The sequence below is a fragment of the Enhydra lutris genome, unplaced genomic scaffold (assembly GCF_002288905.1).
Source record: "Enhydra lutris kenyoni isolate GAN:26980312 unplaced genomic scaffold, ASM228890v2 scaffoldscaffold59, whole genome shotgun sequence".
NCBI classification, from domain to species: Eukaryota; Metazoa; Chordata; class Mammalia; order Carnivora; family Mustelidae; genus Enhydra; species Enhydra lutris.
Genome location: NW_019154143.1, coordinates 9,956,710 through 9,969,571, shown reverse-complemented (window position 1 = coordinate 9,969,571; position 12,862 = coordinate 9,956,710). Strand labels below are relative to the sequence as shown.

The 12,862-nt window shown below is 56.1% G+C and overlaps 1 protein-coding gene across 1 annotated transcript in view; it reads left to right on the top strand.

Moving 5' to 3' along the window:
• The first annotated feature begins 5,721 nt into the window (after positions 1 to 5,721).
• Positions 5,722 to 12,862, top strand: part of LOC111158445 (potassium voltage-gated channel interacting protein 3) — an 80,958-nt gene continuing 73,817 nt past the window's right edge. Inside the window, exon 1 of the mRNA XM_022520465.1 lies at positions 5,722 to 5,872. Coding sequence (XP_022376173.1) covers positions 5,774 to 5,872 — 99 coding nt within the window. The 5' untranslated portion in view covers positions 5,722 to 5,773. The remainder of the gene's footprint in view (positions 5,873 to 12,862) is intronic.

Genomic DNA, 12,862 nt, shown 5'->3' with positions numbered 1-12,862 from the left:
AACTGGTATTGTTTTTTTGTTTTGTTTTTTTTTTTGTTTGTTTGTTTTTAAAAGATTTTATTTATTTATTTGACAGACAGAGATCACAAGTAGGCAGAGAGGCAGGCAGAGGGAGAGAGGGAAGCAGGCTTCCTGCTGAGCAGAGAGCCTAATGCGGGGCTCGATCCCAGTACCCTGGGATCATGACCTGAGGTGAAGGCAGGGGCTTTAACCCACAGCCACCCAGGTGCCCCAAACTGGGATTGTTTTAATCTAGTTTCAGGACTGAGATGATCGGCAGTCCCTTGCAATGCTGGTCTGTTTCCAGTTCATTTGTATTCTGGGGGTGAATTCCTCTGCTGTCCTAACCCAAAGCATGAAAGATGCCCCTCCTCTTGGTGGCCCCCATTTTTACCTCTAACAGCTCTCTGCTCAGCACCTTTGTAATGTCTTCTGGCATCAGCGGACCTCCCAGGGAGAAAGTAGCCCCAAATATCACGCACATATCCCTGAGTTTCCTTCTTTTCCCAGATCTTGGCCCTTTGATTCCTTACTCCCTTGTTTACTCTCTGATACCTCCAATCAAACTTAAAAATATATATTTTGAGTAGCTTTTAAGTTGTCCTTAGTTGGGAATTTAGGTCAAATTACCTAGTTCACTGTGATCAGAAGTAGCTGTTCTGCAAAATTAACTGATTCCACCCCTCCACCCACCCATGACTTGGGTGGGAAAGGCTGTCATTGAATCTAAGATCCAAGACCTTCACCCAGCCAAAGGAACACTGACTGTTGAAAGGAGCTTGGTTTGGAGAGTATCACTGTAGGCCCTGGTATCTGGGAATGGGGGTGGCATTCCGCAGGTGGGAGAGAGAGAAAAATAGCCACAGAGAAAAATATATTACATATTTTCCCAGCTTTAAAATGCTGGAATCCTAAAATGCTCATCTTATTTAATGTGTGAAACAAAGTCCCTTTGTGGTCACATTCTCATCTGTTCTCATGACATTCCCTGAAGGTGGTGGGGCTTTTCATGCTTGTTTTACTCTTGAGCAAATGAAGCTTTTGGGGGTAGAGTCAAGGTCTCCCAAGCTGAAGCCCAGCCAGGCTTTGGATTCAGGTCCCCGGGTCCTAGTGACTCCGGAGGTTTCCTTCTGGGCACGCTGCCAGTTTCCATTCCCCAGGGCTGTGTGGGAGGGAGGCCCTGTCTCCAAGGAGATTTGATCCAAGTGTCCTTGTTGTCCCTGTGGCAGCAGGGATGACAGATTGAAGGCCCTGGGACATGCCAGATGCTCCAGCCTGGCCATCCCAAGCAAAGGCCCCGTGGGCCATGATTGCCAGATTCTGCCAAAGAAACGCCACATGGGCTGGGCTGTCTGAGGTCCCAGGTGGGTGGCCAGGGCAGTTCCAGTTGGCTTCAGTGTGCAGAGGAAGGGCTGCATGGGAAGGGGCCCACTCAGGCCACCCGAGGGGACAAAGACAGTTAACATTTGTTAGTTCTGGGAATGAACCAGGAAGTGTGCTAAGCACTTCCTGTGAATTGTCTCAGATGCAAGCACTGTTCCCCTATCTATAGTTGAGAAAACTAAGGCCCAGAGACCGGATACCAGCTGAGTAGAAGGGGAGCTGAATAGAAGGGGCACAGTGTACCCAGAACCATTAACCGATGATGGTTGCATTTCCGGTGGTATCTCTGGGGTCAGCCTGTGTTCCAGCTCTGGGTGTCATGGACAGTGTCCCTCTTTTCCAGCCCCCTAGAGTCAGGATCTCCACTTTGCTCTCCCAGTGCCCTATCTCCCCAGGCCTAAACCCCGGGGTTTGAACTGGGAGTTGTGGCCAGCCTGGTTCACATCCCCCCATGTCCTGTTGGATCGAAGCCTCTTCCCCAAGGGCCCCCAGTCCTTCCTTGCCCTTCCTGGATGGGCCAATCCTGGAACAGTGAGCACTCCCCCATCTTACAAATGCTGCCCAGATACTGCAGCACCCCGGGGAAGGAAGGGGGGCCGTGTGCTGAGAGCTGACCTCTGCCCACGAGTGATGCAGGATTTAGGTGGCTTGAACCCTTACCACACTGAGGATACCCTAGAGGCAGGTGTTGAAGTTAGAGGAGGGAGATTCTGAGGTGAGCAGAACCCAAGGGGAGAGCTGGGACGCCCATCCTTGCAGCCCTGAAGGAAAGAGGCTTCAGAGAGCTTCATGGTGTCCCTGCAGTTTGAGAAATGGGGTGGACTCATGTCTCACCTCTACCTGCACACTCGAGAGAGAGTGCACACTCGAGAGGTTGGCTGCTGTGTGGCAGAGCCAAGGAAGGGGCTGCTGGCCCACGCGAGGGAGCGTGTGAGGGGATCAGGTGGGCTCTCAGGCTGGGTCCCAGGAGGCTGCCTGAAGCATGAACAGACCCACAGTGACAGAGGCTGGAGCTGCCACAGGGAGTCCAGGCTCCTTGGTGCCCTGAGGCCCCTGTGAAACAGCCCAGTAAGAGGGGGTGGCCAGGCAGGCCCTGGAGACCCGTGGAGGGGCCTGTGGGAGCGAGAGGTATAGCTTGAAGCCTCCCACACCAGAGCGAAGGTGCAGGGCAGCTCCGGTCCAGGGGTCCTACAGGCTGTACCCCACCAGGCACTCTGTGTTCAAGGTGAAGGGATGGAGAACCGTCGTGTGCCCTCACCAAGCGCTCCCCAGGCCTGTCTGGTGTCTATCCCTCCACCTGAGGGCGGGCAGAAGAGATTTAAGCATCAGTAGGTGACACAAAATGATAGTGACTTTCCAATCCCATAGCTGTGCTGCCCCAGCACCATGGTGACATCCCCGAGGGCTGTGGCAAGCAGAGGAAGGCTGTTTGGGGCCCACAGTTTTCTTGAGCTCTTGTGAGAAGGGGACCCCACATGACCTCTCCACCCAGAGGGGACTCCCTCACAGGCAGAGGCTTTTGGGGCAAGGACCCAAACCCGGAAATCGTATTGAGGATCTCTCCCCCCCCCACCGCTCCCAGCCCTGCACCACTTGGACAGAGGCAAGCAGAGCTAGGGCCCCCCCAAAAAAGACCCAGGAAAAAGAGAGACTGGGGGCTCCATGGAGCCAGGTTTGGAGTACCTGAGGATGAGGAATTTGAACTTGGGCCTGGAGTGGAGAGGATAGTGAGCAACAATGGCGGAAGGTCCAGAAGACCCAAGACTCATGAGTGGGGGTGGTGTGCGCCCCTCACCAAGGAGGGATGAGAGGACAGCCCCCAGGCAGCTGAACGTGCTCACCACTGCCTCCTCTCAGATGCTGTTCATACAAGGAAACAGCCTTCTTTCAGGCTTGAAAGGATCCCTTCCTCTCCCCCTTCCAAACTCCCCCATCCTGGGGCTCTCCCTCCTGTCCCCCACTGTGAGGAAAACCGCAGCTGAAACCCATCAGGCTGAAGCGTGTGTAGCCCACAAGGTGAGGTTCTTTTGCAGCCTTTCCTAACTTTTTTGGGTCTGATACCCTGCCGAAGAGTATCTGGAAACTCCCAGACTCCCTCTCGGGGAAAGTTTGCTGATGCCCACAGGCCCACACCACTGTCAGGGCCTCTCAGCCCCACTGAGGCCCATGTGAGGAGTCCTGCTCCTGGCCTCCTCTCCCTCCCCTCCCTCCTGCCCTTTCTCCTTCCTGAATCCCCCAAGGGCCCAGTGAGAGGGCCAGACTGGGAGTGACTGGGGCTCTGGAAAAGCCCTGAGGGTATGGGGTCTAGAAGGAGGCAGGAAGGAGTCTGTAGTGGGGCAAGGATCACAGCAGGGAAACACATACTCCAAAGGAGGGTCATATGAGGGACATTTCATTGGTGGCACCTGCGGTGGCAGGTCCCCAAGAGACGTGGGGCCTGGCAGGGAAGGGCAGCTGTCCTATTTTGTCACAGCTCAAAGCTCCTCCTCTTGGAAGAAAGCATCCTGAGTACTGCAAATTCAGGGGGTGTCCCAAGTAGCAGGGGGGCGATTCTGCAGAGGGTGGCGCTGGTCTGGGGAGTCGCTTCTTTGGGATGCAGCCTCCTCACACCACACCCAGAGTCAGGCAATCCTGGAGGTGTGGTGGGCGTTTCCTAGCTGAAGTACTGAACGTGTGAGGTAGGGTGGGATCTTATCCACATGGTCCCTACGGGATTAAAGGGCCAGGCTTTACTTTCGTTACTTTCTGGACCATGACGCTGGGCAAATCCTTTAACCTTTTTGGGTTTCACTTTCATCATCTGCAAAGTGAGATCATGACCCTTTCCTTCCAGGGCTGCTGTAAAGACAGAATGCTCAGTAAGTCCCTGCTTGTGGGAGCTTGCTAAGAGCAAAGGTGGCCAGTGTGCAAGGACTTGGCCCCAGAAGCTTGGCCTCTGACCAACAGCTTCTCACCCTTTTTCCAGAGCTCCCAGCGTGAGGTCCAGCCTGTCCAGCAGGATAGGACCCTCCAGGGCTGTCTCCTGCCCTGGAAACAGTTCTCCTTGCCTCAGTGGGTGCACAACTCCGGACTATTTTCTTCCCCTGAGGATCTGAAAATTGGAACTCATTGGCTGGCTCAAAAAAAAGAAGGGGGGGGGTGCAAATTCTCTCGTGCATGCTGCAAAGGAGGGGGGTGTCTCAGGCTCTGTTTCCATGGAAACCACTGGCACAGGCTGGCTCCTCGGGGTGCAGAAAAGGGAAACTTGGCGGAGGCTTTGGGCACCTGGCTCCTGGGTGGTTTCCCAGGGCTGAGCAAATGGAGTCTGGCCTCCCAAGGGGCAGGAAGGATCTCCCTCCCAAACTCAGGGGCCCTCACCCCTTTCCTCCAGCACCACCATCCACCAGGAGATCTGGCAAGGTCCCTCAGCCTCCCTAATGTAGTCCCAACCTCAGACCCAAGTGGGGACAGATAACAGGCCTTGGAGGGACTGGGTGCCTTAGGGGTGTAAGGAGCACAGGAGGGTTTCCCCCTGTAAGGCCCCATGTCAGAGGAAGGCAGTTGAGGGTGGGGGGACAGATGAAGCAGTTGGAATGACCCCTGTGTTCAACCCAAGTAATGTGGCAGCTTCACCCTTTCCGGCAGTGAGCTCCCATCAGTGAGGCCATTTCCCACCCAGAGACCCAGAATGATGTCCCCAGAAAGGCTGCCCAGCACCAGCGGTGGCCAGAGGATGTGTGCAGGGCAGCCGGAAGGACACCAGGAAGACCCCAGGCTTAGGAGGAGCCCAGATCCTTCTTTGCAGCCCATCTTGACTGAGCCAGCCTGCGGTTGTCTGTGGGGGCAGCAGGGAGGGGAGGGGCTGGCCTGTTCTGGAACTGCCTCAGGGGAGGCTCTCCAGGCTCCCCCGCCCCCCCCCCCCCTCTGAATTCCTCATTGATTAGAGCTCTCGTCCCCGCAGTGGAAGCTCTCTGCACCCACCACTCCACCCTCCTGTGACCGAGGTAGGAGAGCAGAGAGTGTGCGTGTTAGAGGAAGAGACAGACAGCGGGGGAGGCAGAGAGAGCCGCCAGCTCAGCAGCGGGAGCAGAGGGCAGAGCCAAGAGCCAAGAGCCGGGCAAAGGGGCTTCAACAGGCTCAGAGGGAAGGATTAGGAACCCTTAATACCCAGAGTGGGACAGAGAGCCTGCGAAGGGGACCGAGAATCCGTTGGAGAGGCGTGGGGAGGGAGAGAGAGGGAGGGAGGGGGCGGGAGAGAGGGAAAGAGACAGGGAGGGAGGGAGAGGGCTTGAAAGAGGCAGGAGGCAGAGCAGAAGGGGTGGAGCGGGTAGAAGCAGGCGGGGCGGGAGGGGTGGGCAGGGGGCGGGCGAGGAGCCGCCCGTGTAACAATTACGTGTGGGTCCAAGCAAACATGAGGCAGCTGCCAGCCGGCCGGGCAGTCCTGTTCTCAGCTGCAAGGAGGGGAGGCCGGCAACAGTTTCCTTCAGCGCCCAGGATGCATCGGGCGAAGGTAGGGGCCGGTGGGGCTGGGGGCTCGCCCAGGGGTGGGGAGCCAGGGCTTCTGAGGGTGGCCCCGGACCAGGGAGCCCTGTTGTGCTTCCTCCTTTGATCTCAAGTGCTGTCGTCCCCTGTAGGGTCACTTTTGAAAAAGTAAGTGTTGGGGTGTCCTGTCTGGGAGGCTGGACGTCCGGGGGCCCCCTCTGGACCTGTTAGGTGTTAGTTGTTTGTGGGATAGAAGGCAGTCGGAGGAGGAGCTTAGAGTCAGGCATGTGGCTGGTGCAGTTCTGTCCGGTCTCTGGGGCAAGTGCCAGAGTAACTGACCCTGACCCTGACCCTGAGACTGGGCCCACAGCCCGTAGAGGTGTGGGAAGGCTGAGTGCTGGGAGCGTGTGCCTTAGGCTTGAAAGCTGGGCAATGAGTGTTTCTTTTAATCATTCAGGAGATTAACACACTACTTCCCAAAGGGCTCTGAACCCCTGAACAAGGATGCATACTCCTAGTTCCCACTCCGCTGGGTGGCTGGGAGGTTGGAGAGAGAGAAGGCAAAGGAAAATGCCTGGGACAGAGTTCATGAAATAGTAACAGGCTGTTGGGAAGGCTGAAGACTAAGTGAAGAACGAGGGAGAGGAAAGAAAATAAGCCGGTTCCCAGACCACAGCTCACACTCAGGGGATCCGTCCAGATGCCTTACAAGCCTCTCACATGTTTGGGATAGTCTTGTTTGGGAAGGAAGAAGCAGCATCAGGTTAGATCTGGCGGCTCATAACAGAACGCCCCGGCTAACAGTGGTTTGAAGGAGTTGGTTGCGTTTCTGTCTCGTGCAGAGGTCTGGAGGGAAGACATAGAAGGCTGGCACGGGGGCCCCTTGGTCAGCAGGGGCTCAGGCTCCATCTGTCTCATTGGCTCCCATTCTTGAGGTTACCTTAAAGTCCAGCATGGCTGCTGGAGCTCCAGCCAGCACGTGTAGGCAGCAGGAAGTTGAAAGAGGAATGGGCAAAAACCAAAAACAAACCTCAGATAAAATCAAGGTCTCGTGAGTAAGGAAGAATAGATATAGGGCTGTCATCCTTCAGTCTCCCCCTACCTACAACCCCCCTCCCGCCCCCCCAAAGGTGAATTCCTGCTTCTCTCTCACGCTCAAGGACAAGCAGCCCAGAGTCAGCTTGCTTCCAGAGTCAGGTGGTTCCAGGCCACACTTCAGCAGAGCCTGGGTGACCCCTGCCCTGTCTGGTCCATCTCCCAGGGGTGCCAGGAGGATTAGTAGAGGGGATGGCATGAAACACTTTCAGCCTGGTGATGGGGCCCACTGAAAGGTGCTTTCTCTCCTGCCACCTCCAGTCTCCCCAGAAACCTCCAGGGCAGAAAAAGAGAAACCGTGTGCTTGGTTCCAGGCGTCCGTGCATGTGCTCGCTTCACACGCCCACCCCAGCCAGCATGGGTCCTGGGCACCCGCACACGCGGGTGAGCAGGCCCTTCATGAGCATGCCCGGTGACTGTGCCCACAGCTGACAGCACACACACAGGCAGGCGCTTCCAAACCCGGGCTGCACATGGCAGCACACAGCCCTATCTATACACCCACCAGGAGACAAGGCTCCTTCCTCTTCTCCGCTGACCCTAACTGCCAGGAGGTCACTCCCTGCCCCCACCTGGTGAGCGGAGTGTGTGGCTCGAGTCCCGCAGGTGTATCTGGCTCTTTCCTTGGCCACTGTGATCCCATACATGCCCTCTGTACCGCTGCGACTTTCTCCTGGGCCCCAGTGGATCTCACTGCGCCTTAAGCCTGCTGGTGGCCTTCTTGGGGCTGGCCCAGCCAGAGACTGGAGCAAGTCTCACACCTTCTGGTGCTGGGCCAGGTAGGGACGGTGGTCCTAAGGAAGCTGCCGCTGGGTCCCTCACCAAGGTCAGCAGGGGGACTGGGGAAAAAAATCCTCTCTAGGGGCAGTAAGGACTGCAGTTGAGAAAACAGGATGGCCCAGTTCATGCGTCCTCAGCTGCCCCCAGTGACACCCCATGGGTGTTCAGTCCCTCGGCCTCTCCGTGCACTACCCAGTCCTTTATGGATCCTTGGGACATCCCAGGAGGGTGGGCACACCACCTCCCCTTCTACAGACACTGAGGCTCAGAGAAGGAAGCAGCGTAACTTAGCTTGAACTCGGGGAGCTCCTAGGAAAGAGGAACAAACAGAATCACGGGTCTCCTGGGGGCAGGCACGAGCTACCATCCTAGGTCTTTGGGGAGTGATGTCTTCATGGTCCAGCGCATGAACTGGGAACCTCTGTACCTGCATTACCTCCCTGGACCCCCAGGGCAGCCCCTGAGATACCTTTGGTACTATATCCCATTCTACAGATGAGGAAACGGAGGTCTGCCTTAAATTGCAAGCTACGAAGTAGTACAGATAGAATCTGAACCCTGTTCCATTTTACTTCAAAGCCCAGTTCCCTAGGGCATGGTGGGGGGCTGGGGAGCTCCTGGGAGAGAGCGGCTTGCTTGTCGCCAGGCAGCTGGGAAAGTGCCCCACCCCAGCTGGAGGCTAGCTTCAGGGGTTTGTGGCCCGTTGTTCCTCCTGAAACCTTTAGTGAGAGCATAGTAACCAGACCCCATCCCTGGCCATGTCCCCTGGTTTAGCCATATCACCTCGAGCCAGCCACACATCCCTTTCCGGGTAGTAGATCCAGGGCCACAAAGGAAAGGACCCCCATCTTTTGAATTCAGGATCCCTTTTCTCATCAAAATCCTTCCCGAGAGTGGGAGGTGCTCTGCCGGATTCCAGCTGGCTCTCTCCGCCCCACTCCGAGGCATCTTTGGTGACGCCCAGGAGCAGCTGCGGAGCCCTGAATGTGGCCTCTGTGAGGGAGAAGGGCAACCTTGGTTTCCAAGGCAAAGAGAGAAGAGGAGAGAGAACTTGGCAAGTCTTCCTTAGCTGGTCCTCCAGACGAGGGGGTGGGGGGAGCAGGAAGGAAACGGGACAGGAAGGAGGGCACAGTGGGCAGTCAGTCCCTGTGCGCTGTGCCCTCACCCCAGCTCCCTGTTCCCAGCTGACTAATGTTTCCCTTGAACAGGTGCATCTGTCAGCTGTGATCAGCCTACGTCCTAGAATGCCACAGAACAGCCACGTGACAGGGACAGAACCAAGGGGACTCGCAGTCACCAGAGTGGGAGAGGGGGAGCTAAGCTGAACTTTGGCAGGACAGCCCAGAGGAGGCCTGTCCTACCTCCCAGTTGGCCCAGCCTCGTGCCTCTCGTCTCTGTCCCGCCTCCCACCTCAGGTCTCTGTCCAGCAGCCCCTGAGCCCCACAGCCACAGGTCTATGCGGTGCTCAGCTAGGCAAAGCAGGCGACGGCCTTCACAGGCCGCATCTCCAGTTCTGTGCCCACAGCCACCCAGCCCCATCTCTGACACACGTCTCCAGGCCAAGCAAGGGGTAAACCCGAGGCCACCTGCTGCAGGTGCCATGCCCCTATGCCCAGCTTACCCTGACTCTGGTTCAAGATCCCCTCTCAAGATGGACTTTCTGAGCAGTGACCCCCAGAGAGCCAGCTTCTACCCCCAGCTCCACACAGCTGACTCTGAGAGCTTGGGCAGGTCCATCCCTTCTCTGAGCTTCAGTCTCCCCACGTGGGCCTTAGATACGCTCATAACCTTGGTCGGGCCCTCACCCGAGGCCTGTGCCTTGTGCTGACCAGTGGGGGCCAGGAGTAGAGGCAGGGGACACTATCGAAAGTGCCAGGAGGCAGATCCGTGGGCATACATATGCCCACTGGCTTGTCACGGAGCCCCATCTACACATCTGATATCAGAGGGCTCCAGCCACGAGAGGGTAGTGGCCTGGGGTTGGGGGTAACACAGCTGTACCTTGTCAGCTGTTAGCCTGGCTCTGCATCAGGAGGACCTAGGCTCAGTCCCACCTCCTCCATGCATTAGCTGTGTGTCCTTGGGCAGGTTAGTTAGCTCCTCTGTGCCACTGTCTCCTCATTTTCCTGGGGGAAATATCATCCTCCTCCTAGATAAATGAGGTCCCATATCAGCCTACTCAGCCCAGCCAGGGCATAGAGCAAGAGCTCCATAAATGGTTGGAGGGTCAATGTCACTATTTTCTGATTACTGAGTAGAGCCTGGGAAGGGCATGCCAACAGGAGAATGTCCTCTACGAGCATGCTGAGCACCCCTCCCCCAGGTTAATGAGACACCTGCATTGCCTGGGCAGCAAGGGCCAGGTGGGGAGCTTGTGTCCTAGCCCAGGTGGCAGCCGTCAGAGGCAGGGCAGCAATGACCCAGTCCTCCCCTCCCCTGCTCCAACGCGTGCGTGCTCGTGCAAGTGTTGGCAGGAACTTAGGCCCAGCTCCCGCCTCACCAGGCGAGCTGCCCGGCCTGCATCTGTAGGTGCCCAGGGGTGGGTGGAAAATCGAGGCTCCCCCAAGCCTCCCCACCCCAAATCCTTGGGGCCTGCACGACATGACGCCCACCGCCACTTCCTGCCATCTGTCCCAAGTGATGGAAATAGAGCGAGCAAGGAGGAGTGGTTGCTCAGGGAGCCAGCCTGAACTGCCAAAGTCTCCAGGACAGGGCTGGGGTTGGGGGGCAGGCAGCCCCACATCTGAGCGGCTCTGGCTCTGCGTGTTCCCAGCTGGCCCAGACTCTGGCCCTGAGGCAGCCCTCCTAGGAGGGGCCGGGGCGGGGAGGGAGACTGAGAAACCGAGACCCCTTCCCCCCACAGATAAGGCCTAGAACTTCCCACTGGTTGGCATGAGCCCTCCAAACCTTAGTGGCACTTTCAGATCTACTGACAGCTTAATAAAAATAGAGCAGAGCGGGGGCGCCTGGGTGGCTCAGTGGGTTAAAGCCTCTGCCTTTGGCTCAGGTCATGATCCCAGGGTCCTGGAATCAAGCCCCCGCATCGGGCTCTCTGCTCAGCAGGGAGTCTGCTTCCCCCTCTCTCTCTGCCTGCCTCTCTGCCTACTTGTGATCTCTGTCTGTCAAATAAATAAATAAAAACTTTAAAAAAAAATGAACAAGCTGAGAACATATATTGTTTTAAAAAAAAAAATAGAGCAGAGCGGGCCCCACTGAATCAGATAATGAGGCCCCGCAGGCAGCCAGATGTGGGGAAAGCTCCCAGGTGATTCTGATACCCAACAGCCCAGCAGAGCGAGTTGGCTGGCTCTCTCTCTGGAAATCACAGGACAGTCGATTGGCCCCGCCCCGTGCTTGGCCGCGCCCCGTGCTTGGCCCCGCCCCTTGCGCTGGTTAGGCAGAATTTGCTTTCCACCAGAAGGATGGGGATTAGGGATAATCGGGCTCCTGCCGGGGCTTTGTATGCCACAGCACTTAACCTTCCCCAGGGTCCTATAAAGGCATATTAGTCTCCCTCTTTTACAGATGAAGACTAAGGGTGGTCGAGTACTTTGTCCAGGGCTGTCCAGCCAAGGTGACGGTCTGGCTGACTGCAGACCTCTTACCACTGTACCTGGTAACGGGAAATAACATTAACCTGCTTGAAATCCCCCCTTCCTGGCTAAGTGTGTCTCATGAGCCGCACCTGGTGGGTCCTGATGGTGGTCCTTATGCAACCATTCACGGTATTTCTCATCCATAAATATAAATATTTGGGAAAAATTAGCTCTAACTTTTGCATATGCATTTACTCAAGTGACATTACTCTAAGGAAGGGAGCCTGGGTGTTGAACCTGGGTTTGCCAGGACCCTCCATGGCCTCCAGCCATGCACCCCCACCCCCAATAGGCTGCCACAGGCCCACAGGTAACCTCTGCCAAGCCTTCTTTGGGCTTCGATGTGGGGGTTCTCTGGAGGCCAGAGGATGAGAACCACAGAGACAGAAGTGGCTGACCGAAGGTCTTGCCTCAGGGCACCCCTATGGCTTGACCTGATGGGTCCTCACCAGGTGATGCTTTGCCCACTGAACATGGGCAGTGAGCTGGGCAGCTGCTGGCCTTTCAAGGGGCTTCAGGGGGTGGGGACTCACGAGGTGGGGTGTCCGGGTCCAGGTCCTGGGAGTTTGTTTGAGATGATTGGGCTGATGGTGTTCCTGGTGGAGAGTCCAGACCTTGCCCTGGGGCAGCTGGAAGGCATGAGGGGTTGTCCTGCTCCCTCCGTCTCTGTGGTGACAGGTGTCACAGTTACTGGGGAGTCCCCTCGACCCCCCCCACTACTACCCACATCCACAGCAGATCCCACACACACACTAATATCTCCACCATCCTTCCCACTGCTTGGGCCTCTCTCAGCACCCCCACTTCCTTCCCTGGATTTGCTCAGCCCCCCAAGTCTGTCTCCTGCCTCCTTGTCCTCCACCCTTCCTCTGCACCCCACTGGGCCACCTTTCTGAAACGAGTCTGACCGACCCTAGCTGGGACTTGAGAAGGACAGAGGAGTTGGGGTCAGTGTATGCCCTGGCAGGAGGAGACTGCCCCAAACCATCCCCCTGGCTGGTCTGAGAACCATCTAGAACAGTGTTAGCCAATAGAAGTGTAGTGTGAGCCACAGGTGTCATGTTAAATGACAGGGAGGCACATTAAATAAAGTTTTCTTTTTTTAAAGTGAGGGTTTTTTTGGATCATATATTTTATTTAACCCAGTGTTAAGTATTATCGTTTCAATATGTAAGCAATATAGTTATTAATAAGCTATTTTCCATTCTTCCAAGTAAGGCTTTGAATCCATGTCTGTTTGCACTGATGGCACATCTCAGTTTGGACTAGCCCCGTTTCAAGTGCTCAATAGTCACTTGCAGCCAGCGGCCCCTGTCTGGGACAGCGCAGACCCAAGGGCTCAGTGCAGCTGCACTGAGCAGGCCCCTAGGTCTGTTGGTCCTCTGCCTCTGACTTTGCTTCGTCTGGCACAATCTGTATGATTGTTTTTTTATTTTTTCTTTAAACTTAGTCGCATTTTAATTAACATATAATGTATTATTTGCCCCAGGGGTACAGGTCTGTGAATCAACAGGCTGACACATTTCACAGCACTCACCATAGCACAT